Below are 24,346 nucleotides of genomic sequence, written 5' to 3' on the forward strand. Positions count from 1 at the left end.
AATATAGTAAGGCATGAAAACGTCTGGGTATAATAAGGCATAAAATGTAGTGAGAACACCACAGTATAGTAAGGTATCAAATGTCATAAAAACATCATAATTTAGTAAAGTATCAAATGTCATAAAAATGTCATAGTAAAGTAAGGCATAAGAACGTCATAGTTTATTAGTAAGGTATCAAAAGCCATAGTATAGTAAGGCATGAAACTGTCATAAAAACGTCATAGTTAGGTAAGGTATCAAATGTCATTAAAATGTCATAGCTAGGTAAGGTATCAAATGTCATTAAAATGTCATAATATAGTAAGGCATAAAATATCATAAAAAAAACATAGTATAGTAAGGCATCAAATGTCATAAAAATGTCATAGTTTAGTAAGACATAAAAAGGTCATAGTTAGGTAAGGTATCAAAAGTCATAAGATTGTCATAGTATAGTTAGGTATCAAATGTCATAAAAACGTCATAGTATAGGAAGGCATAAAAACGTCACAGTTTAGTAAGGTATCAAAAGTCATAAAAAACCATAGTATAGTAAGATATAAAATGTCATAAAAACGTCATACTTAGGTCATAGTATAGTAAGGTATCAAGTGTCATTAAAATGTCAATAGTAAGGCATAAAATATAATTAAAAAACCATAGTATAGTAAGGCTCCAAATGTCATAAAAACGTCATATTATAGTGAGGCATAAATTGTCATAAAAACGTCATAGTATAGTAAGGCATAAGAACGTCATAGTTCATTAGTAAAGTATCAAAAGCCATAGTATAGTAAGGCATAAAATTTCATAAAAACGTCAAAGTTTTATTATGTTATCAGATGTTATCATAATGTCAAACATAGTAAGGCATAAAATGTCATAAAAACGTCATAGTTCAGTAAGACATAAAGATGTCATAGTTAGCTAAGGTATCAAATTTCATTAAAATGTCATAATATAGTAAGGCATAAAATATCATAAAAAAACCATAGTATAGTAAGGCATCAAATGTCATAAAAACATCATAGTACAGGAAGGCATAAAAACGTCATAGTGAGGTAAGGTATCAAGTGTCATTAAAATGTCAAAATATAGTAAGGCATGAAAACGTCTGGGTATAATAAGGCATAAAATGTAGTTAGAACACCATAGTATAGTAAGGCATAAAATGTCATAAAAATGTCATAGTTTAGTAAGGTATCAAAAGTCATAAAAATGTCATAGTATAGTAAGGCATAAGAACGTCATAGTTTCTTGGTAAGGTATCAAAAGCCATAGTATAGTAAGGCATAAAATGTCATAAAAACGTCATAGTTTAGTAAGGTATCAAAAGTCATAAGAATGTAATAGTTTAGTAAGGCATAAAAATGTCATAGTTAGGTAAGGTATAAAAAGCCATAAGAATGTCATAGTATAGTAAGGCATAAAAATGTCATAGTTCAGTAAGACATAAAAATGTCATAGTTAGCTAAGGTATCAAATGTCATAATATAGTAAGGCATAAAATATCATAAAAAAACCATAGTATAGTAAGGCATCAAATGTCATAAAAACGTCATAGTATAGGAAGGCATAAAAACGTCATAGTTTAGTAAGGTATCAAATGTCATAGTATATGACAGGTATAAAAAGCCATAAGAATGTCATAGTATAGTAAGGCATAAAAATGTCATAGTTAGCTAAGGTATCAAGTGTCATTAAAATGTCATAATATAGTAAGGCATAAAATATCATAAAAAAACCATAGTATAGTAAGGCATCAAATGTCATAAAAACGTCATAGTTTAGTAAGGTATCAAATGTCATAAAAATGTCATAGTATAATGAGGCATAAAAATTTCATAGTTAGGTAAGGTATCAAGTGTCATTAAAATGTCATAATATAGTAAGGCATAAAATATTATAAAAAAAAAAAAAACATAGTATCAGATGTCTTAAAAATGTCAAAATATAGTAAGGCATTAAAGCGTCTGGGTATAATAAGGCATAAAATGTAGTGAACACCATAGTATAGTAAGGTATCAAATGTCATAGTATAGTAAGGTATCAAAAATCATAAGTGTCATATTATAGTGAGGCATAAAATTTCATAAAAACGTCATAGTATAGTGAGGCATAAAATGTCATTAAAAAAACGTCATAGTATAGTGAGGCATAAAATGTCATTAAAAAAACGTCATAGTATAGTGAGGCATAAAATGTCATTAAAAAAACGTCATAGTATAGTGAGGCATAAAATGTCATTAAAAAAACGTCATAGTATAGTGAGGCATAAAATGTCATAAAAATGTCATAGTTTAGTAAGGTATCAAAAGTCATAAAAATGTCATAGTATAGTAAGGCATAAGAACGTCATAGTTTCTTGGTAAGGTATCAAAAGCCATAGTATAGTAAGGCATAAAATGTCATAAAAACGTCATAGTTTAGTAAGGTATCAAAAGTCATAAGAATGTAATAGTTTAGTAAGACATAAAAATGTCATAGTTAGGTAAGGTATCAAATGTCATTAAAATGTCATAATATAGTAAGGCATAAAATATAAAAAAAAAACATAGTTAGGTAAGGCATCAAATGTCTTAAAAATGTCAAAATATAGTAAGGCATGAAAACGTCTGGGTATAATAAGGCATAAAATGTAGTGAGAATACCATAGTATAGTAAGGTATCAAATGTCATAAAAATGTCATAGTTTAGTAAGACATAAAAACGTCATAGTATAATGAGGCATAAAATGTCATAAAAACGTCATAGTATAGTAAGGCATAAAAATGTAATAGTTGGGTAGGCATCAAATGTCTTAAAAATGTCAAAATATATTAAGGCATGAAAACGTCTGGGTATAATAAGGCATAAAATGTAGTGAGAACACCATAGTATAGTAAGGTATCAAATGTCATAAAAATGTCATAGTATAGTAAGGCATAAGAACGTCATACTTTATTAATAAGGTATCAAAAGCCATAGTATAGTAAGGCATAAAATGTCATTAAAAACGTCATAGGTAGGTAAGATATCAAATGTCTTAAAAATGTCAAAATATATTCAGGCATGAAAACGTCTGGGTATGATAAGGTATAAAATGTCGTGAGAACACCATAGTATAGTAAGGCATAAAATGTCATAAAAACGTCATAGTATAGTAAGGCATAAAAATGTCATAGTTAAGTAAGGTATCAAGTGTGATTGAAATGTCATAATATAGTAAGGCATAAAATATTATTTTAAAAAAAACCCATTGTATCAGATGTCTTAAAAATGTCAAAATATAGTAAGGCATGAAAACGTCTGTGTATAATAAGGCATAAAATGTAGTGAGAACACCATAGTATAGTAAGGCATAAAATATCATTAAAAAACCATAGTATAGTAAGGCATCAAATGTCATAAAAACGTCATACTTTAGTAAGGTATCAAATGTAATAAGAATTTCATAGTATAGTAAGGTATAAAAAGCCATAAGAATGTCATACTATAGTAAGGTATCAAATATCATAAAAATGTCATAGTATAGTAAGGTATCAAAAATCATAAGAATATCATAGTATAGTAAGTCATAAAATGTCATAAAAATGTCATAGTTTAGTAAGACATAAAAACGTCATAGTATAATGAGGCATAAAATGTCATAAAAACGTCATAGTATAGTGAGGCATAAAATGTCATAAAAACGTCATAGTATAGTAAGGCATAAAAATGTCATAGTTAGGTAAGGTATCAAGTTTCATTAAAATGTCATAATAAAGTAAGGCATTAAATATTATTAAAAAAAACCATTGTATCAGATGTCTTAAAAATGTCAAAATATAGTAAGGCATGAAAACGTCTGGGAATAATAAGGCATAAAATGTAGTGAGAACACCATAGTATAGTAAGGTATCAAATATCATAAAAATGTCATAGTAAGGTATCAAAAATCATAAGAATGTCATAGTATAGTAAGACATAAAAACATCATAGTTAGGTAAGGTATCAAGTGTCATTAAAATGTCATAATATAGTAAGGCATAAAATATCATAAAAAAACCATAGTATAGTAAGGAATCAAATGTCATAAAAACGTCATAGTATAGGAAGGCATAAAAACGTCATAGTTTAGTAAGGCATCAAATGTCTTAAAAATGTCAAAATATATTAAGGCATGAAAACGTCTGTGTATAATTAGGCATAAAATGTATTGAGAACACCATAGTATAGTAAGGCATAAAATGTCATAAAAATGTCATAGTTTAGTAAGGTATCAAAAGTCATAAAAATGTCATAGTATAGTAAGGCATAAGAACGTCATAGTTTCTTGGTAAAGTATCAAAAGCCATAGTATAGTAAGGCAAAAAATGTCATAAAAAAAAACCATAGTATAGTAAGGCATCAAATGTCATAAAAACGTCATAGTATAGGAAGACATAAAAATGTCATAGTTTAGTAAGGCATCAAATGTCTTAAAAATGTCAAAATATAGTAAGGCATGAAAACGTCTGGGTATAATAAGGCATAAAATGTAGTGAGAATACCATAGTATAGTAAGGTATCAAATGTCATAAAAATGTCATAGTTTAGTGACACATAAAAACGTCATAGTATAATGAGGCATAAAATGTCATAAAAACGTCATAGTATAGTGAGGTATAAAATGTCATAAAAATGTCATAGTTCAGTAAGACATAAAAATGTCATAGTTAGGTAAGGTATCAAATGTCATTAAAATGTCATAATATATTAAGGCATCAAATGTCATAAAAACGTCATAGTATAGTAAGGCATAAGAACGTCATAGTTTATTAGTAAATTATCAAAAGCCATAGTATAGTAAGGCATAAAATGTCATAAAAACGTCAACGTTTTATTATGTTATCAGATGTTATCATAATGTCAAAACATAGTAAGGCATAAAATGTCATAAAAACGTCATAGTTAGCTAAGGTATCAAGTGTCATTAAAATGTCATAATATAGTAAGGCATAAAATATCATTAAAAAACCATAGTATAGTAAGGCATCAAATGTCATAAAAACGTCATAGTTTAGTAAGGTATCAAATGTCATAAAAATGTCATAGTATAGTAAGGTATAAAAAGCCATAAGAATGTCATAGTATAGTAAGGCATAAAATATTATTTAAAAAAAAACCCATTGTATCAGATGTCTTAAAAATGTCAAAATATAGTAAGGCATGAAAACGTCTGTGTATAATAAGGCATAAAATGTAGTGAGAACACCATAGTATAGTAAGGCATAAAATATCATTAAAAAACCATAGTATAGTAAGGCATCAAATGTCATAAAAACGTCATACTTTAGTAAGGTATCAAATGTAATAAGAATTTCATAGTATAGTAAGGTATAAAAAGCCATAAGAATGTCATACTATAGTAAGGTATCAAATATCATAAAAATGTCATAGTATAGTAAGGTATCAAAAATCATAAGAATGTCATAGTATAGTAAGTCATAAAATGTCATAAAAATGTCATAGTTTAGTAAGACATAAAAACGTCATAGTATAATGAGGCATAAAATGTCATAAAAACGTCATAGTATAGTAAGGCATAAAAATGTCATAGTTAGGTAAGGTATCAAGTTTCATTAAAATGTCATAATATAGTAAGGCATTAAATATTATAAAAAAAAAACCATTGTATCAGATGTCTTAAAAATGTCAAAATATAGTAAGGCATGAAAACGTCTGGGAATAATAAGGCATAAAATGTAGTGAGAACACCATAGTATAGTAAGGTATCAAATATCATAAAAATGTCATAGTAAGGTATCAAAAATCATAAGAATGTCATAGTATAGTAAGACATAAAAACATCATAGTTAGGTAAGGTATCAAGTGTCATTAAAATGTCATAATATAGTAAGGCATAAAATATCATTAAAAAACCATAGTATAGTAAGGCATAAAATGTCATAGTTCAGTAAGACATAAAAATGTCATAGTTAGCTAAGGTATAAAATATCATAAAAAAACCATAGTATAGTAAGGCATCAAATGTCATAAAAACGTCATAGTATAGTAAGGCATAAAATGTCATAGTTCAGTAAGACATAAAAATGTCATAGTTAGCTAAGGTATAAAATATCATAAAAAAACCATAGTATAGTAAGGCATCAAATGTCATAAAAACGTCATAGTTTAGCTAAGGTATCAAATGTCATAATATAGTAAGGCATAAAATATCATAAAAAAAACCATAGTATAGTAAGGCATCAAGTGTCATAAAAACGTCATAGTATAAATACACAATTAATGTAGTTCACGCTTGTACTTGAGTAAACATACTTGTTTAGTTTCCAGCTCTACACTGTTTTTAATAAGAATTTGTTAAATTGACTTTGGTTCTGATAAGAGAGACAACAGGTGTTTTGTTTTTTTTTTGTCTCAGCATACTCTAAGCCTCTTTCAGTGTTCAGCCATATACAAGCAGTCATATTTCACACTCTTACAGTATGACTTGTGTGCCCTCCCACAGCGGTCCTATTCATGCTCATCAGCTCCATCCAGATGACCATATGGGCAGGAGAGGAGCATGAGATCCACACCAGAGAATTCATTAGGAGCCGCAGTGCCATCAACCCTCTGTTTCTTTGAGGTAGCCGATGAGATTCAGGCTAGTGGGCGGCCTGAGGCAATGACACCATCCACTTGCGGCAGAAGAACAGTAATTGGACTGTGTGTCACATAAATCCAGGTTGTGACAGGCCACAATGCAAAGCTATCTCTGAGCCAGTCCACTGACCTGCAGTGGCTTTCTTAGCTTTTCAGTGGCGGTCAGAAGATGTACTGTAGGTCAGCCTTTCAACTCTGAAGAACCCACAGTGGCTTAATTCTTTCTATAACAGAAGCAAGGACGGACTGAAATATATTGATGACAAATACTGCACTTCACATATACCTAAAGGTTGGATTGTTTTATTTGGGTTTGATGATGCAGTACCAATCAGCTAGGCAAGACTGCACAGAGCATAAAGTAGAAAGCATGTTTAAGGTTTATTTGGCCAGATACAAAATAGAATTCCTCTTTATTTACATCTAAAAGCTTTCTTATCCTCAAATGTAATCCTTTAAGAGGAACATCTCATGCTATTTTGTACTGACACAGCAATGTATGAAACACAGCAGACAAAGAAATACTTACATTTAAAACAGTAAGTGACTGAAAAGAACAGAAGTTATAGTAAACATGTTTTGTATTCAGACAGTCGAGACAAACAAGATGAAATGACACTTCATTTGAAGACGGTAAATAAAATTGAGGTGTGTGTGTCAATGTAGACATTTTAAAAATACTGCTAAGGTGCTTAAGTATTAATTACACATACAATATGTACATATTTATACAAGTCAGTCAATATAAACAGAAATATCTTTCTTTCAGATGAAGAACTAACATGAACACACATGATTTCAAGTAATGTGTCAGACATGTTTGGTTTTTGACAGACTGCTCTACCAGTGACCTCAGGCTCATCCCTGTCCTAAAAAGCAAATTTGGCTAGTGAAATATGAAAGGTGTTATGAAGTTAGTTTACTGCCCTGCAGAATAACACCTCTACATTTGTGTGTCTGTATTTTTACAGGTGACTTTTTCATGTTTTCCTCTTCACCGGTGAAATCTTGATGTCTTTTCTTCCTCCTGCCATTCGTCTGTGTAATGTAACATCCTCGTCCTCTCCTGTCTGTTGCTTGGCAAAGTTGACAAACACCTGAACGACAGGAAGTAAATTCTGTGAACTGATCTCGTTAAAGGAGCAAAATGTACTGCATCTGTTTAGGTGTGGTGATCATGATTTAGTGATTTCCAGCATAGTTTTTGAGCCATGTTTAAAATAAGAAATTAAACAGTTTTCTTTAAAGACAAGTAAAACTTTTTTTTTTTTTAGTTTCTGACGTACCTGGTCCAGTGTTGTCTGAGAAACGGAGTAGTCTTCAATGCTGAGCCTTTCTTTATTGGCCACCACCAGCTGAAATATCCTGGCTAGGGAGGAGGAAGCAATCTCGTACTGCAGTGTGTTGTAGTGCTTCTCCCGCTGAACACAGCCAGGGAAGCAGCTCTCCATGAAGCTCTCGACTGGCTCCAGCTCTGGGGACAAGCCAACTTTAGCTGCCTTGATTTTCATGGTCACTACGTAGCCGTCACCAAATCTGGAAAAGGGAAACAGCGTATAAATATTAGACATCTTTAAGGATATACTGTATATTTTTTCATACTTTATATAAAGATCTACAGCTTTTACTACATTGGAAGTGCTTTTATGTCTTGTGGTTACTTCATTGAAGACCAAATATTTTAACCAATGCTACAGTAGATGTATTTTTAGTTTCTAAAGATGTAACTTCATGTTATTAGTATTTTCAAAGTCAAACTGTATCTTTCTTCATTTATTAAAAGGGGTTTGTAAGATTTCTCTGCCGTCGAACGTGGTTTCTTGCTGGGAATCAGTGGTGGTGATTGTTGCGTTTACAAGACAAGTGGTTATAATATGCCCTCTGAGCAGCACTACATCTTCAGGGCAGATCAGAGGCTATAATGAGTTGCTATCGGAAAGTGACGAGACAGGCTGGGGCTAGCTGGTTAGCATGCTAACTGGAGTAGAAAAAAAGACGTTATAGAGACGAGAGTTAACATTGGTGTTGCTTTCCACCTAGAGACTGCGAGTTAATGAATAAAATTTGATGCTGAACTCGTAAACACTCAAAATCTCTTACTTGTATTTGAGGTGCTGGATGGTACCCAAACACTTAAAGGTCCCATTGACCATGATGGCCAGTCGAGTGCAGAGGGCCTCACACTCCTCCATACTGGAGGAAAAACAACAATAATCCATATTTTATTGCTGCTGTTACATGTCTGTGAGCAATAAATCATAATTTCACAAGTCTCTATAGTAAAATGAAGCAAACACCCATCTAGTCATGATTTCATCAACAATTCTTGGCAAAACAGTTAATTGTGTTTGGTCAGCTGCTGCAGCAGATGTGTGCAGTGGATTAATTTCATTATTAGATACTGAACCTGTGTGATGTCAGCACTACAGCCCTGCCGTCCTGAATGACACTCATGATGGCGTTCCACAGAAAGCGCCGAGAGTGCGGGTCCATCCCCGTCGTGGGCTCGTCCTAAACACACACACAGACACAGGCACAAACAAACAGCAAACTTGACTCTGAGCACATGTGAGCAGAGACCAAATCCTTATCTCTATCAGCATATGGCAAAGATCTTAGATTTATGCCAACTTGAATTGAACCGAGCTGTTGCCTGCCAATGTATAAAACATTCGAGGCCAGGCTTGACTGAACCCATATGGCTTCCCATCTGGATCCATATACCATTTTAGTGACAAATCCCTGCATAAAACCCAAAAACCCAAATAATGGGCTCATGAGCTCCTTGTCATTGGCTGACTCACCAGCAGCACCAGCGCTGGGCAGCCAATCATTGCGATTGCTGTGGAAAGTTTACGTTTGTTGCCTCCACTGTAGGTCCCTGCACAGCAGCCGGCGTACTCTGTTAGACCCAGCTTCTGGATGCCCCACTCTGCCACCTACAAGGGAAAGTGGACAAGTGTTTGGAGGGTACTTTTACCCAAAGTGCATTACTGCATACATCTCAGGATGGGGAGCCCCTACTGTTGACTGAGCGCTTCATAACAACACTACTGCAAAATTAAAAGCACAAAACAAACATTAGCAAACACTGAGCAACAGTAAAGGGAAGATGCACAAAACAGATGAGCTTTTTGTTTAGTGCGTAGCCAAATAGTAGCTTCAGTTATGTAGCAGCATGAGACACCCTGAGACAGCTAAAGGTGTGAAGCAGCGGGAGTCCTACTCACTCTGGGGATCTCTGACTCCGGAACCCCTCTGAGACGAGCGTAGAGGTAGAGATGCTCCCTGCCAGTAAGAAGCTCATCGATGGCATCAAACTGAGGGCAGTAGCCCATGTTCTGGTGCACGTCCAGAATCTCTGTCACAATGCTGGCAAACAAGACACAAGGAGTGAGCCATCAGAGCTCATAACATTGCACTAATAACAAAATATCAATCAATTCTGAGTGTGGGTTATACTGATAATGTTGTTATTTAAAACATGTCATCTCAGGCTGAGAGTACTGTGAGCAAAATTTAGTCAATAGTCTGAATAAATAAAACATGACAAATTTATTTTCTTATCGACTGTATTTATTCATTTAATGAACAAATTTGTTTTTGTCATAAATTACTGCCAATTAATCAGTTTTTCACAAAAAGCAATGTGTGTATGTTTGTGTGCATTCCACTATCCCTGTGGGGACACTCATTGACATAATGCAGTCTCTATCGCCTTAACCTAACTCTAACCACCGTACATAAATGCCTAACTCAAGCAGTCTCTACCCGTGTGGAGTGGGACTTCAATTTATGTTCCCATGGTGACACATGTCTCGATGGTTTAGTGATCATTCTGGTCAAAGTACCCACCATGATATAACAACAAGAACAAGACGATACTCTCACCTCCTCATCCGTCAAATACAGGAAGAGAAGGAAAAAGTAAATGTAACTAACATCCACATTGAGGCCATGGCCCTTGAGGAGAAGTGAATAATATTGCTGTATTTTAAGGGAGGGTGGTTCCTTGCCAGAAAGGTCAGGGGTCACTATAATTCATAGTTCATTTAAATAGCTTTAAAAAGCAAATAATGATAATAGCTAATCTGGACTTTCATTAATCAGGGATCCAGTAGAGTTTAAGTGTCTTAAATGCTGTTTGAGAGCTTTTCCAACCCTGACGAGCTCTGAGGGGAGAACTGTGTACTTTCAAATATTTTTTATTGAACAATACTGGCACCAAAACCACTGCTCAATTAGATTTGGGACTTCATAAACTTAATTGTCCATCAAGCCCCTTTCTTTGCGAAATGTGGGTTTTAGTCACAGGATGTAGATTATGTTTGAATGACCTTCTGGGTCTCTAAACTTTCTAACTAATTGGACCGTCTCCAGCAGCTTCCCATCTGGAACTGCGTGCAGGATAAATCAAAACCAACCAGATCTTTTTTTTTTTTTTTTTTTTTATAAACACCCAATCCTCTCCTGAAAAGGGTTTGTGTTGCATTGTGCAGGGACAGCTTTGACTGATCTTTATGTACCTGTAACCAGCCACAGTGGCCTCCCCAGAGCTGACATCAGTGTCACCAGTCAGCATTTTGAAGGTCGTCGTCTTTCCAGCTCCATTGACTCCCAAGAGACCAAAGCACTAACAGGACAAAAGACAGTCACGGTGTCAATACAAGCACAGATTCAGCTGAGATACTGCAAGGGAAGCACTTAACATATGACTACTGATTTCCTTGTGAATCTCTAATATTCTATTTGTTTTCATAACATGTCTGGAAATGTCCATGTATAATAGAAATATAACAAACACACCCAGACAAAAATAAGACCATAGATAAATATACTTCATTATGCTGCCTGCTGATGAAATGCATCTGCATCTCTAGGTGTGTGGCTAAAAGCTTAGTCGGTGTGTGGGTTTACTTGAGCAAATACAAGGAGACAAAACTTAAGAATCAGAATTTAAAAGAAAGGATTAGTAGTTCTCAATGAACTCAGTGACTTTACCTCTCCTGCAGGGACTCCCACACAAATCCGGTCCACAGCTGCCCTCTTCCTGCCCACATACGTCTGTGCAGAGAAACCAGGGAAACAATAATAATTCAGTTTATTTGCGTCATTATGTTTGTGTACATTTTATTATGTACGATTGTATAATCAATACAATGTGCCAGTTTCTTTTTTATAATGCATTAATATGAATGTATATATATCATCTTTAGTATTTGTTTTGTATTATACCTAGTGTGTCTTATATATTTATATATTATAAATGTATTCCCTTTGTCTCTTCCTTTATCTGCTGTTATTTGCTGTTAATGCTGCAGTTTTTTTTTTTTATGAATTCAATTCTACTAAACAAAATCAACAATGTTTTTTATATTTAATTATCTAATCTATCTATGTAATATAATGTGTTGTCAGGATGTGTTGTTGATCGTTAGAACTTGCTGAATTGTTATTTTCCCATCGTTTTGTCTGTATTGTTGTGTCCATTTTTTGTGCATGTTTTTTGGCCAGAGCATCTTTTTAGGTATAAAACCTGAGGTTGGTCAAAACATCGAAACAATACAAACAAAATCATTTGAAATTAAGAAGGAGTTGTAATTCTAATGTGTGGTTATATTTCAATTTTATATATTTTTCTTTCCTTTTTTTATTTTTTTCTATCCAGCACCTAACTCACTGAGGTTTTGTGGATGTACATAACTACTCTAACTTCATCCTGCTCCTTGGCCCTTTGGGAGAATGACATTTCATTCAACTATATGAGTAAGGATGAATGAAAAAAAAGGTAAACTAAAACTAACAAATTCTGTTGGATTTCAGGATGGCCAAATATAAAAGGAGCTTATTAAATTTTATAATACAGTGTCTATTACAGTGTAAAGTATGATTATAGAATTAAGATTACATGAAGTCAAGTTTAGTCACAGACGTGTTCGAGTGAGTGATGTTTACCTTTGACAGGTCTCTGATCTGCAGGATGTCTGTCTTGCTCCGTCCATCATAAATTCTCTGCCGCTCTGATGCAACATCATCATCTTCATCTAGTGTTGCCGTTTCCTTGTATTCTGATAACCTGAAGAGTACAGAACAAAAAAAAAAAATCACATGTTGTACATGAGCTGCACTTTATCTGTTAATGGCTTGGCCAGAGGCGTGACCCTGTGTGAATGCATGTTTCCTGGTTAAGTTTCAATGGAAAGGTGAAGAGTACTGGTGTAATAAGGTTAAGATGCTGTGTATGTAAACCTGTACGCTGTTCTGTGTTAAGCCAGTTCCTCACCAGCGGTCCAAGAAGAAGCGGTACTGGATGAGAAGATTGAGAATAAAGTAGACAAAGCCTTCCACCGCCATGAAAGCAACATTTTTCCCCACAAAGTCCCACCGGAAAGGGTCCGCTATGTACTCCTCACCTGGAAAAACAGACGAGATCTGTGCTGAAAATGAACCCTTTGTTCATTGAGTAAAAAGAAAACCCCACAAGATTTTATTTTATACATCTCACAGGCTGTACAAACATTACTTTTCCAGATAGAGAGGACAGTTATAAGTCATCCATACTGCAGAGTCTGTAGGATGGATGACATCTGACACGACTGAGGAGCAGTTATACACAACTTCCTACTGAACGAATACAATTTTGATGAGTAAAGGTTCAGTTTTGTAAATGTATACTTTGTTTCCATTGGAAACTGCAAAATGGGCTTTTCTCTCCAAGTGTGTATCTCACAGTTTAAAAACAATAATTCAAATAGCAGCTTTTTCTGATGACATGTAAGTAATTATTTAAAAGTCAAACAAAACTCCTAACCAAACCTTTTATGTTTTATGACCACTAAGTATACAGTCCTTACCAAACCTGGCGTAAACATCAGTGACAGCCTGATTCATGGCCATGTCTATCAGTCCTCGCCCCAGGCAGAAGTGAGGGAACACCAGCAGGCCTTTCTTCAGCCACTCATTGAACATCAGCAAAGACTGGAAACACAACATCACACATCCAATTCACATTTCCCTGAAGAGCAGAAGTGAACACTTTACAATAATAGACTAATTGTGGTCAGTCAATGTTGTGGGAGAAATATATAGGTCTACATTAAACTTGAAGTAGTCCACTAAATGTCTGACATCACTGCATGATCATCATTTCAATTAGTTCTCATTAAACATTTACGTCATATCTAACAAAATTCATTTAAAACAGAACCTTTACTCAAATAATCACTGTGGAATTAAATAATCAAACAACTGCATAAAGTTATGATTTACTGCAAAAACAAAACAAAAACGTGGGTCTCTTGACTCATCTGCTATGAAACCAGTGACAGTGCAAGAGGAGGAGCACAGATGTACAGTGGAGAGAACCATCTGGTGAGAAGAACATTTTTTTTTGACGGAGCAGGAAGTCACCTGTCACAGTGTCAGCAGCATCCGGGGCCTTTTTCCCCCACTCCTGTTTCCTCCTAGGGTATTTTTTTCTCCTTAAAAAACACCGGTGCCACACAGTAACTGGACCTGGTTTGTTCAAACACTTGACTGAGAGTCTCTTGGCAGGCGTCATCATTGTCTTACATGTTCATTCCTCACTGGTCGATCAGGTAAACGGTGTGTTCCCCTACCCTGCACACCTGTGACTCATCTGCTTCCCCAGCTGCACCACATTATTTGTCTTTGCGTATGCAACTACCAGTCAGTAGCCCTTTCTCATGAAAGACATTTGGTCATTACATTTGAAATTAATTGTGTCTTTGTTTGCAATATTTTATGCTCTTACCCGATTGTTTTCGAACAGCTCCAGGATGAAGGTGATGGCGCTGCTGTTGATGCCTATGAACAGGTTGATGCAGGACAGAGAGACGTATGCAGTACTCGGGATGTTGAATATGTACGACATGGGATACATCATGGGCGTCACCGACCATCTATGATGCAAGGGAGCCAGAGAAAAGACAAAATATTTCAAAATAAATTCCAGTTGTCAGAGTTTTCATAGTTTATTTCACCTCCCTTTCATGTCTTTTATACATTTTGTTCCTTCTCTATGGATTTCTCTGTTGGTGAATCGGCTTGTTATCCACTTCCTCTCCTTCTCATTCAGTCACACATTTGTTTTTTGTTTAAAGGTGCGACATCCTAATGAAGCCCTTTGGGTGCTCTTACAGTAAAGCGCTACCTCACCTGCACAATCTGTGCTTCCCTTTCAGATATGTGCAAAAGATAAATGAAACTAAGCAAAGCCTTACCCATATAGTAGAAGCAGTGCAACTAGTGCTGGCAGGTTGGACGCTGATGTGTAACACTTTTTGTCAAAAGCCATGAAAATGCCGACCACCATCGCAGTGCTCAGAGAGTAGTTAATCTAGGAGAGAAAATTCATATGAGTAAATAAATACAGAAATCAACTATTATACAAAAGCAACAACATGTAAGATAAATTCACTCAAATCCACAATATCAATCTATGGATGTGATGTGTGAATAAACACTAAAAGTTTCCAACCCCTTACTGAGTTTATATTTTATACTGATTTTATATTGATTGACTCACCATGTCCCAGAAGAAGTTGGCCACCCAGTAAACTAAAGGGCTGACCCCACTGACAAACTGCAGGTGCTTGGCCTTGGTGACACGCTCCTGGATGAGGTAGAGGACGAAGCTGGCGGGGATGAAGGACATGGCGAAAATAACACAGATCGCGACTACGGCGTCTACTGAGGTGGTCAACCTGAGGGAAGGAGGTCGATAGAGTCAGTACTGTGCACTCTGGTCCGGGAGTATGACATCAAATACAAGACATGTCACAGCATTTTCAAAAAGGCTGATATGCAAACTCACAACTGCACGGAAAATATTTAAGAGGCAAAGTTAAAAATGACTCTGAGTAATTGACTATGACTAAAAGATGTGTTTATTGAGTTACTAAAAGGATCCAATAGTCAGTTAATGAAAACTGAAATGAATTAAATTGTGTAATTCATCATATATTTGTAAATGCCACATTACAATTACCAACAAAAAAAAATTATAAATAGAAAAATAAGCAAATCCATATAAAGCCTTTAAACCTAAAGCCACAACACTTGATGTACATGTAGGCTCAGGTGGAACTTTCTGCCAATAGAAATAAAATAATAATAAATATAAAAACATAATAATGACTATAATACAGAAATAATAAATATGAATGATATACTATATCTATAATTTACTTCATTAGATCTTAAAATAAAGTCAGGTCATTCAAATAATGATGTGATTTATTTATCATTGTTTTTTTTAATTAGTGGGAAACTGGTGTTAAAATGTCAGAGTCAGAGCAGCAGGTCTTGTAGCTGCGCAATGTAGCAAAAAATCGATAAAACTAAATTAAATGTCAGCATAATGTAGATGTCTCTTTACAGCAATAAACCCAGACAATAGAACAGTAAAAAACACTAAACTCTTGTGTTGGAGCGTAAAATATACAGTTTAATTTTCTTAACTTTGTCGTAAGCTTTCTACCTCGTCATTATTTCTATTTAATATAATACTGTTCATTTTTCTGTTTGGGGGGCGGCTGTGGCCCAGGAGGTAGAGCGGGACATCCACTACGCAGAGGGTCGGTGGTTTGATTCCTGCCTCCTCCAATATGGATGTCGAAGTGTTCTTGGGCAAGATACTGAACTCCAAATTGCTGGTGATGTATCATTGGTGTGTGAGTGTGTGTGACAGAAAATGCGCTGTATGAACGTGTGAGTGAATGGGTGAATGTTTCTTGTATTGTGAAGCACTTTGAGCAGTCGATAAGACTAGAAACGAGTTTAAGTGCAGTGCATTTACTTTCCTTGAGTTTTTAGGAGAGGTAAAAGCTTTTCCTCCCCTGCACAAGCCTTTGTTTAATTTCACGTACAGTATATCCAGGTACATGTTAATAATAGTGCAGTATATATGTCTGGATTTTTGTGTATATATACTTTATATTATATATTTTTAATGCACAAGCAAATAAATGAAATAAATAACAAATAAATATAAAAGTAACACTCACACAGTGACTTCGGAGAGCTGCTCTTTGGTGAGGTTCAGAGGGTGGTTGATGGCAGTGATGCCAAACTCGACAGGTTTGGCAGATGGGGGCAGGAAGGCCCGCAGGATGGCGTTATTGGCCACATTCATGAAGGCGACCACGGCGTGCCAGCCTTTATTATTATACCAAACCTGACAGCAGAGAGCAGAGTTAATTGAATACATCTCACAGCCTTCTGACTCAGTAATTACAGTCCTGATCTACGCTACATGGACTTGCCAGCTGACCTTCCTTACATAAAACCTTCATTACTTTAAGTGGGAAGCAAAGCTATTAAAGCCAGCACTTACAGCCATCAGTCAGCGTCCTTGTGATATGACAGACTTTATAAATTGAAAAGTTTGTAATATGAAAGCAAAGCGCCAGAGATAGACATCTACCTCTGTAGGCAAAGAATCTTTCACTGAGTAACTACTTCTATCCCACCCACACTCACCTTTATATTGAATTCACTTTCCATGTATCGCAAGAAAGGACCGATCTCCCTCAGCGCAAGTCCAGAATTGTAACCCTGTGAAAGACAACAGTCACCGCAAACTCACTTAATGGACTTCTACCCTCATGTCTGTAAATGAACAGCAAACCACTAATTACCCCTGTGATGTTGAGCATTTGCCCCAGCTGGTGGAAAACACTCTGGATGTCTGTGGGGTTCACATCGAGGATGGGAAGTTGTCCCCCAACTGACAGACCTCCGTATCTGGTAAGAGAGACGGCAGGAGATTTACTCTCATCACTCCACGGTGACTTGTCTTTAAAGTGTTGTCATAAATAATATACACAAGAGGGAGACTGAGACTGATGGGTATGTGAAGAGACTTACAGCAATAAAGTGCAAATTATTACCTTTGTTCATTCACCCAGTATTTGCTCTTCAAGCTGTGGAATGAAAATTAATTTGATCAAGCAGAGAGGTATTAAAAAATTAAATAACAGGTCAAACAAAATGATTCAAGCATTTTCATTTTCATTGTAATTCTTATGTTGTATTTCCAGGTTTGACCATCTGAACGCGCACGTTAACCTGCCTGGTTCTGATGAGACTCGGGTAGGTTTTGACCAGGTAGTCAGAGATGTTCCTCTCCGTCAGATCCAGCATCGTGTCCCCGTTGGCCTCGACTCGCTGGCGAGGGGGGAGGCCTCCTGCGCCGATGGGACAGATGGGCATCATGGTCAGCTTCTTACTGGTGCTGCACTGGCAGGAGGGAGACGGGTTTCTCTGGTTCCACTCAGGACTCTGTAAGATGTTGCTGACCACGGGGGAGACGTCAGGAAACTCCCACTCTGATGTGCTGTTGCTGCAGGACATTCTGGAGGGAAATGAGCGCGGAAGTGCAAAAGGTAAAATCAATGAGCATTTAGACGTAATATGTATCTGCTTATACGATTTGGCCACTAGATCATCTACTTCACGCTTTGTCTCCGTCCACTCCTTCTGAACTTAAAGTGAGATCCTAGAAATAACTACGTGTGTATTTGTGTGTATCTTTTTTGTTACTACAGCTAGATTCTTGGTTTATGTTAAATCTCTCTGCACTGGTAACTCTTATAAAGTCACTATGTTTTCCAGGCATGGAAGACAAGGTCTTTTCCTCATTATCTCTTAATGGTCCAAGATGCCTGCACCACTTATTTTGAGTAATAGGAGCAATATGCACTTGTGTAACAATCTCATCCTTTCCAACCCTGTGCTGTCCTATCCTATCTAATAGTCCTGATGCTCACCCCAGCGGTTCTCCCTCCATGCAGCGCGTCCCCAGGCCTGGTGGGTTAAACAAACGCTCTGTGAAGCGCTTCATTTTGGGGTCAAATGGCTGCTCATTACTAAACAGAGAGGAGAAAAAATGCAAAGAAAGAAAATCAGCTTGGGTCCTGCGCATTTACCTATTTACAGATACTTTATATAAGTGAACTTCATTAGCAGGCAGCGGCTGCCACTTCACTGTGTCTGTCACGAGGTCTGACCTGAAGAAGGTGAATTGTTGTCCATACATCCAGGGTGTCAAAGTCAGACTGGGATACTCTCCGAACGGAGGGACGACCATGGTGAAGATCAGAGCAATAAGCACGAAACTGGCAGGAAGCACGATCTGAAATCACACAGGAATAAATTACACTCTGTTAAAAATTAACATCATTGTTTTTCCACATGGTTTTGACAAAGACATTCCCATGTGTTGTTTCTTTGGCAACTATATCTATTCATCTGCTGCCACAGTGGATAAGAACCATTCACCGCTCCCAAGTCAACTCTCAGTCCAAACTGTCAACAGCACAAACCTGTGCCAGGAAGTCTTTCTGGCTTCTTATGGCGTGTTGAAACCTCTTCACCAGCAGCGCATGGAACTGCTTCAGGATCAGAGCGGCACCTTTCACCTGCCGGGAGGCCTTTCCCGCACTGCTGTCTGATGCACCATGGGTAGTGCCATTGACGCTGTTTTGTTCTGTGGTCAAAAAGAAAACATACAGTGAGTAATGTAATTGAAATATCTATTGAGGACAAAACATTTGCAGCAGGCTGGAGAGGCAGGGTTGGGATCAGCAGCTGAAATCTGACTGAGCAGAGCACCTAAGCTCATCGGAGGTTTCTGACTTTTGCTCTGGGCAGGTCTCGAGGAAATCAGAGTAAATGTATAAATGTGAAGCAGTGCTGGGCAAGAAAAGAGCATGGAAGCAGCAAAGTTTTTCTCCAAGCTTCCCGCTGTCTTGTTTACTGCATCTTCCCAGACCTGGATCAGTCAAACTGCATGGAGAGCAAAATGACTGACACTTAATAATTCGCACAGTCACAGAAATGTTTTTCATTTGTCAGACTATCGTATCTGTTATGGATCCCTTACATTATGAGATCCAAACTGTCCTGATGTGATGAACCCCACATAAAAACATAAAATGCAGCTGATGAAATTCCTTCTGATTGACCCAGGTCCGGTAGATTCTCCAAAAAAAGAAAGAAGCTTTTATATTGCCACAGTTCTGTTGAGTAGCTCTCGAGTCTCTGACCTTCATCTCCCTCTACACCAACATTGTCGTTTTTTCTCCGCTGTAACATCCACTGCTCTAGAGGTGGGAGTGCGACACAAAAGTGAGACACAAAACATCCACACACACACACACGAAAACACACACACACACACACACAAAACTAAGGGTGAAAACTGACAAATGATGCACCACACCACATGTGAAATTTAAAGAGGTACTGTAGTTACTAGTCAAGTGACAGTTAGGGGATATATGACAATAACAGCATAATAAAAACAGGTGAGGGGCAAACAGCTTAACAGCACGGTAGAGAGACAGGGCAAAGGGTCAGAAATTCAATTTCAGGAAAAGGCCGTGTAGAAGATCAGTGGTGGTATTTACCAGGAGTGGTGGCATTATTCGCTGCTTCTCCATCCGCAGTGACCTTTATGAATATCTGAAAAATCAAGAAAAACTTTGAAAACTTTCCACACATTAAATAAAAGTTCCTCCTTTAAGATCAGAAATACAGGATTTTCATATTACTTTAATAAACTTGAGGTTTCTATTAGGGAAACAGAACACAACCTGTGATGTATTCAGATGTAGACAGGAAAAAGACTCACACACGCGCCATCACATTCAAATATGCACTTAGATGTTTCAAGGATTTCATATAATTAAGTAATTTTCCTGCCTTACTTTTTATTGTTTCAAGACAATGTGACAAATTTTTCCCAAGTATTTGAAGCAAATTTATCTGGCCAAACGTTGAAATATTGTTTTGTGCTGGCAGATTCTTTCACGAGCAAGACGTTTAGACAAAAAAATACTTGATAAGATGATTTTTAGCAGCAGAAGTAAAGACTGTAGTATCAACCACTGAAGCGATAGTCAAGAAGTATTTGTATCCTTGTATCCTCCATCATAAGAGTTTCAAGTAAATCATTCCAGAACTAACTACAGGCATTGTTCTCGCGGATGACGGCAGAATTTGCAAAAATTGGGGTGTTTACCACTTGAAGGTTGATGGGACATTCATGATAGAAGCAGCAAATGCAGAACTAAAATACCACACTGATTAACAATTTGACAGCAGTGGAAGAAGTATTCAAACCTTGTACTTAAGTAAATGTAACAATACAACAGTGTCAAAACACTCCATTACATAATAGAGTCCTGCATTTAAAATCCTTCTATCAACAAAACGTACTTTAAGTCAGCAAAGTACAAGTAGTTGTTCTGCAGTAAGAAGTCCTCTGTGATATAATATGATAAAATATTACATTACTGATTGTTAATACTGATATATACACGGCACTGCTTTTTTGTAGAGGTCAGAAGACAAACAGAGACTTAATGTTTCGTAATACTTTGAATTTTAAAAGCATGTATGTTTTTATGTGAAAATCTTAATTGGAGAAGTAACTAGTCTGTACAGCTGTTAGATAAATGTAGTGGAGTAAAAAAAAAGTACAATATTTCTCTCTCTAATGAAGTGTAAAAAAAAAAAAAAAACATAAAATTACTAAATGTACTTTCACTGCTCCACCCCTGCAATGAGAGATGTCCCCACCTCCTCTAGTGATGTATCAGAGATGCCAAAGCTGCTGAGGCCCATGTCAGCAAGAGTCTCTTCCAGCTCCCTGAACAGACTGGCATACGCCCGATGCTTGAACCCTTTATTGGGGAGCAGATAGGTCAGCTCCTGTCCTATCGTCTCAATCAGTTTGGCCTCTGGGACGTGGTGGTGGATGAGGCTGGTGATGCTGTCTATATCCCCTGGGAAGAAGACAGAAAATCACTTTTGGAGGAGGCACTGAAGAATAAAGTGAAACCAAAGCAACGGCAAAAGAAGGGAAACTGCTTATTATGCCCCCAAAAAACAAACACTATTATTCAAGCGCTAAAATGCATGAGCAATTTGTGCTTAGACAACTTCATGGTGTTGCATCTCAAGCACTTTGTCCTCAGGCAGAATTAGGAGGAAACGACTCCTGGGTCAATATCGCCACTAAATTATAAGTAGTGAGAAAACACTGCTTCTGTAGCTGTTTTTAAAACTTCAGTAGACACACACACATCCCTGCAGGTGACACACACACACACACACACACACATCCCCGTGTACTGCTTTGTTTGTCAGGACCCTCATTGACTCGGGGCCTTGAAAATAATTTTCAATTAAACTTCTTACTATTAGCAATTGGGCAGATAACCCTAACCCCTAAAGCTAACCCCAGATCAGCCAAGTTTCTGTGTTAAACTTTCTGTGTTGTTTATTTACTCATGAATAATTAATGATCCTGAAAAATACCTCATCAGTGAAACCAACTACATGCTTAACCCCAACCTTTATCCTAAGCTTAACCTAAACCTGAATTCAACATTAACCCGAACACCAGCCCTTTGAAGAAGTGAAGACTCTCCAACATGTCCTTCACCCACAAGCTCTATTTCTCAATTTGGTCCTCAGTAATAAAGAGAAGCAAGACAACACATGCATGCAAACAGAGGAGCAGCTCATCAGTATGCAGTTACAGTAAAAGAGATATACAGTGTAGACTTACCATCTAGTACTCTGTCTAGATGCTGGGACTGGTTCTGAGACTGATCTTTGTATCTGGTACATATGGAGCAGGAACAGGAGCAGTCGGAGGCACAGTCGCAGTCATTCTGACAGAAATAAGAGCACCTTTAACAAAGGCAAAAAAAAAAAAAAATCCTGCCAGGAAAGTGAACCTTTCCTCAGTGGAAGAAAAGCAAGCGTTCTCTTTTGTGTGTCTATATTAGAAACAGATACAATTTCTAATGCAGAATGAACAGGCGGGGGAAAAGAAAACACTGCAGGTGGGTTGATTTTGTGTAAAGGGTAAACCTCACCTCCCTCTTCTTCAGGTCCTTCATGCGGCGCACCAGTGTCAGATAGAAACCCACTCCGAAACAGTTCTTGAGGAAGAGGGGGGATCCACAACAGTGCAGCTGTCCTTTGGAGATGATGGCGATGCGGTCGCTCAGCAGGTCGGCCTCGTCCATGTGATGAGTGGACAGAATCACTGTGCGGCCTGCACAGGGGGTGAAACTTTCAATGAGGCTCTTTTGCTGAATCAAAGGGAAATTTCAATTTGTTCTAATTGTCAAAAAAATATAATTAACCGCAGCTTTCAAGTGCTTTTGTCAACAGATTCTGAGCCATATTGATTTTCTGATGACATTTTTTTGCTTTTGTTGTAACTGTGTAGCTGAATTTTTCCGTTTGATCATTTCACTGCTTAATTCAAGTGCCTCAGGAAACGTGAGAGGATGCAAAAGATTTGGTTTCATTCTTCAGTGTCTTTAGTGTAACAGTAAAAACATGGACCATGGGATGGGATGTGTCCTGCAGGTGTAAAATATGCATTTAGAAAGATGGAGCATGGAGCTTAAGGGCAAAAATGTTTTTTTTTTTTTTACCAGTTCTGTATTTCAGTAGGAGGTCCCAAATAGATCTCCTGGAATAGGGGTCCACTCCTGAGGTGGGCTCATCCAGAATGACGACCTTTGACCCTCCAACAAATGCCATAGCAACAGACAGTTTCCTCTGCATACCACCTGTACAATAATGAATACATGAAAATATGGGAACATACTGTAAATATATATAATAATAAATGCAGTTATCTCTCTTGTACACACACAGGGAAACAAGATGTTGACCTGAGAGGTTGTGAGCCTCGTCATCTCTCTTGTGAGGCAGCCCCAGGTCCGCCAGCATGTCCTCGACCTCCCTCTCTGCCTCCGCCTGAGTCCGACCCTTCAGCAGTGAATAGAACAGGATGTGCTCTTCCACCGTGAGACTGGAACAAAAACAGCGCAGCGGTAATGAAGATTTTTACAGAGGAAGAGTGTGAAATTGTAAGTTTTGACAGTTTTTTCACCGTGTGAATGTTTAAAAAAAAAAAAAAAAAAAAAGTCACACTGAACTGATTTGAATATCCGCAATGTAACTTACTGTTTGAAGAGGATGTTGTATTGGGGGCACATCCCCATAGAGGAACGGATGACGTCCATGTCAGTCCTAATGTCTCTTCCGTTGATGTAGGCTGTGCCAGATGTAGGAGGGAAGAGGCCAGTCAGGATGGACCTGGAAAAAAAAAGGATCAGATCCATGACAAAATCTCAGATTCACCACCCACATTCAATCTGAGTGTGAGGCTTTTAAATAGCCTGTTTAAAAAGAGTATAATGAGATCTGATTGTCATGTTCAAAAGGAAAATTATTGTCAGGAGCTCTCCAACACCTGTGGAAAAAACTGTGAAACAAAAACATATTTTCAGATGTTTTCAGTCTGATTTCTTTTAACAACATTTCTGTGTACCTTCCCTGCATTTAAAAATGTATCAGAGTCATAATTTGTGAAATTGATTGATTTCAGCTTACATAGTTGTGGTTTTTCCCGCCCCGTTGTGTCCTAAGAAGGACGTGATCTGGCCCTCATAGAAATTGATGTTGAGACAGTTGACAGCTGGTTGAGAGCGTCCATCAAACACCTTCACCAGGTCCTGGATCTGCACTCCCATCACCAGGCTCACAGGGTCAGGCTCAAAGAACAACTGACCTGTGTTGGAAAACCGATACAAAAAGAGTAATGAACACTTACTCTTGAATAGTTTTGTGAGATGTCAACCAGTGTGAAAGAAAGCTTCAAAAACTGCTTAAAAAATATTTTACTCCTGGAATATCA

General features: G+C 37.0%; 1 protein-coding gene and 1 long non-coding RNA gene across 3 annotated transcripts in view; one reads left to right on the forward strand and one right to left on the reverse strand.

Moving 5' to 3' along the window:
• LOC111655860 (uncharacterized) overlaps nucleotides 1-8,386 on the forward strand; it is a 12,493-nt gene extending 4,107 nt beyond the window's left edge. Inside the window, exon 2 of the long non-coding RNA XR_002760829.2 lies at nucleotides 6,455-8,386. This is a non-coding gene — a long non-coding RNA (uncharacterized LOC111655860). The remainder of the gene's footprint in view (nucleotides 1-6,454) is intronic.
• LOC111655858 (retinal-specific phospholipid-transporting ATPase ABCA4-like) overlaps nucleotides 6,879-24,346 on the reverse strand; it is a 38,333-nt gene continuing 20,865 nt past the window's right edge. Inside the window, exons 20-50 of one of the 2 annotated variants that reach the window (XM_023407392.2) lie at nucleotides 24,043-24,220; nucleotides 23,614-23,745; nucleotides 23,319-23,458; nucleotides 23,076-23,213; nucleotides 22,506-22,687; nucleotides 22,193-22,298; nucleotides 21,199-21,404; nucleotides 20,025-20,079; nucleotides 19,662-19,718; nucleotides 18,939-19,102; nucleotides 18,624-18,748; nucleotides 18,384-18,482; nucleotides 17,687-17,968; nucleotides 17,505-17,537; nucleotides 17,253-17,358; nucleotides 17,095-17,169; nucleotides 16,620-16,789; nucleotides 15,140-15,317; nucleotides 14,835-14,950; nucleotides 14,366-14,513; nucleotides 13,446-13,569; nucleotides 12,875-13,004; nucleotides 12,547-12,667; nucleotides 11,593-11,655; nucleotides 11,118-11,224; nucleotides 9,822-9,963; nucleotides 9,396-9,530; nucleotides 8,999-9,102; nucleotides 8,692-8,784; nucleotides 7,878-8,127; nucleotides 6,879-7,688 (exon numbers count right to left, since the gene is read on the reverse strand). In XM_023407392.2, the coding sequence (XP_023263160.1) occupies nucleotides 7,572-7,688; nucleotides 7,878-8,127; nucleotides 8,692-8,784; nucleotides 8,999-9,102; nucleotides 9,396-9,530; nucleotides 9,822-9,963; nucleotides 11,118-11,224; nucleotides 11,593-11,655; nucleotides 12,547-12,667; nucleotides 12,875-13,004; nucleotides 13,446-13,569; nucleotides 14,366-14,513; nucleotides 14,835-14,950; nucleotides 15,140-15,317; nucleotides 16,620-16,789; nucleotides 17,095-17,169; nucleotides 17,253-17,358; nucleotides 17,505-17,537; nucleotides 17,687-17,968; nucleotides 18,384-18,482; nucleotides 18,624-18,748; nucleotides 18,939-19,102; nucleotides 19,662-19,718; nucleotides 20,025-20,079; nucleotides 21,199-21,404; nucleotides 22,193-22,298; nucleotides 22,506-22,687; nucleotides 23,076-23,213; nucleotides 23,319-23,458; nucleotides 23,614-23,745; nucleotides 24,043-24,220 (4,076 nt within the window). In that variant the 3' untranslated portion in view covers nucleotides 6,879-7,571. The remainder of the gene's footprint in view (nucleotides 7,689-7,877; nucleotides 8,128-8,691; nucleotides 8,785-8,998; nucleotides 9,103-9,395; nucleotides 9,531-9,821; nucleotides 9,964-11,117; nucleotides 11,225-11,592; nucleotides 11,656-12,546; nucleotides 12,668-12,874; nucleotides 13,005-13,445; nucleotides 13,570-14,365; nucleotides 14,514-14,834; nucleotides 14,951-15,139; nucleotides 15,318-16,619; nucleotides 16,790-17,094; nucleotides 17,170-17,252; nucleotides 17,359-17,504; nucleotides 17,538-17,686; nucleotides 17,969-18,383; nucleotides 18,483-18,623; nucleotides 18,749-18,938; nucleotides 19,103-19,661; nucleotides 19,719-20,024; nucleotides 20,080-21,198; nucleotides 21,405-22,192; nucleotides 22,299-22,505; nucleotides 22,688-23,075; nucleotides 23,214-23,318; nucleotides 23,459-23,613; nucleotides 23,746-24,042; nucleotides 24,221-24,346) is intronic. The other variant, XM_023407393.2, reaches the window with a different exon arrangement.

This window comes from Seriola lalandi, unplaced genomic scaffold (assembly GCF_002814215.2).
Source record: "Seriola lalandi dorsalis isolate HSWRI2012SDOR001 ecotype SW California unplaced genomic scaffold, Sedor1 jcf7180002054334, whole genome shotgun sequence".
Taxonomy (NCBI): domain Eukaryota; kingdom Metazoa; phylum Chordata; class Actinopteri; order Carangiformes; family Carangidae; genus Seriola; species Seriola lalandi.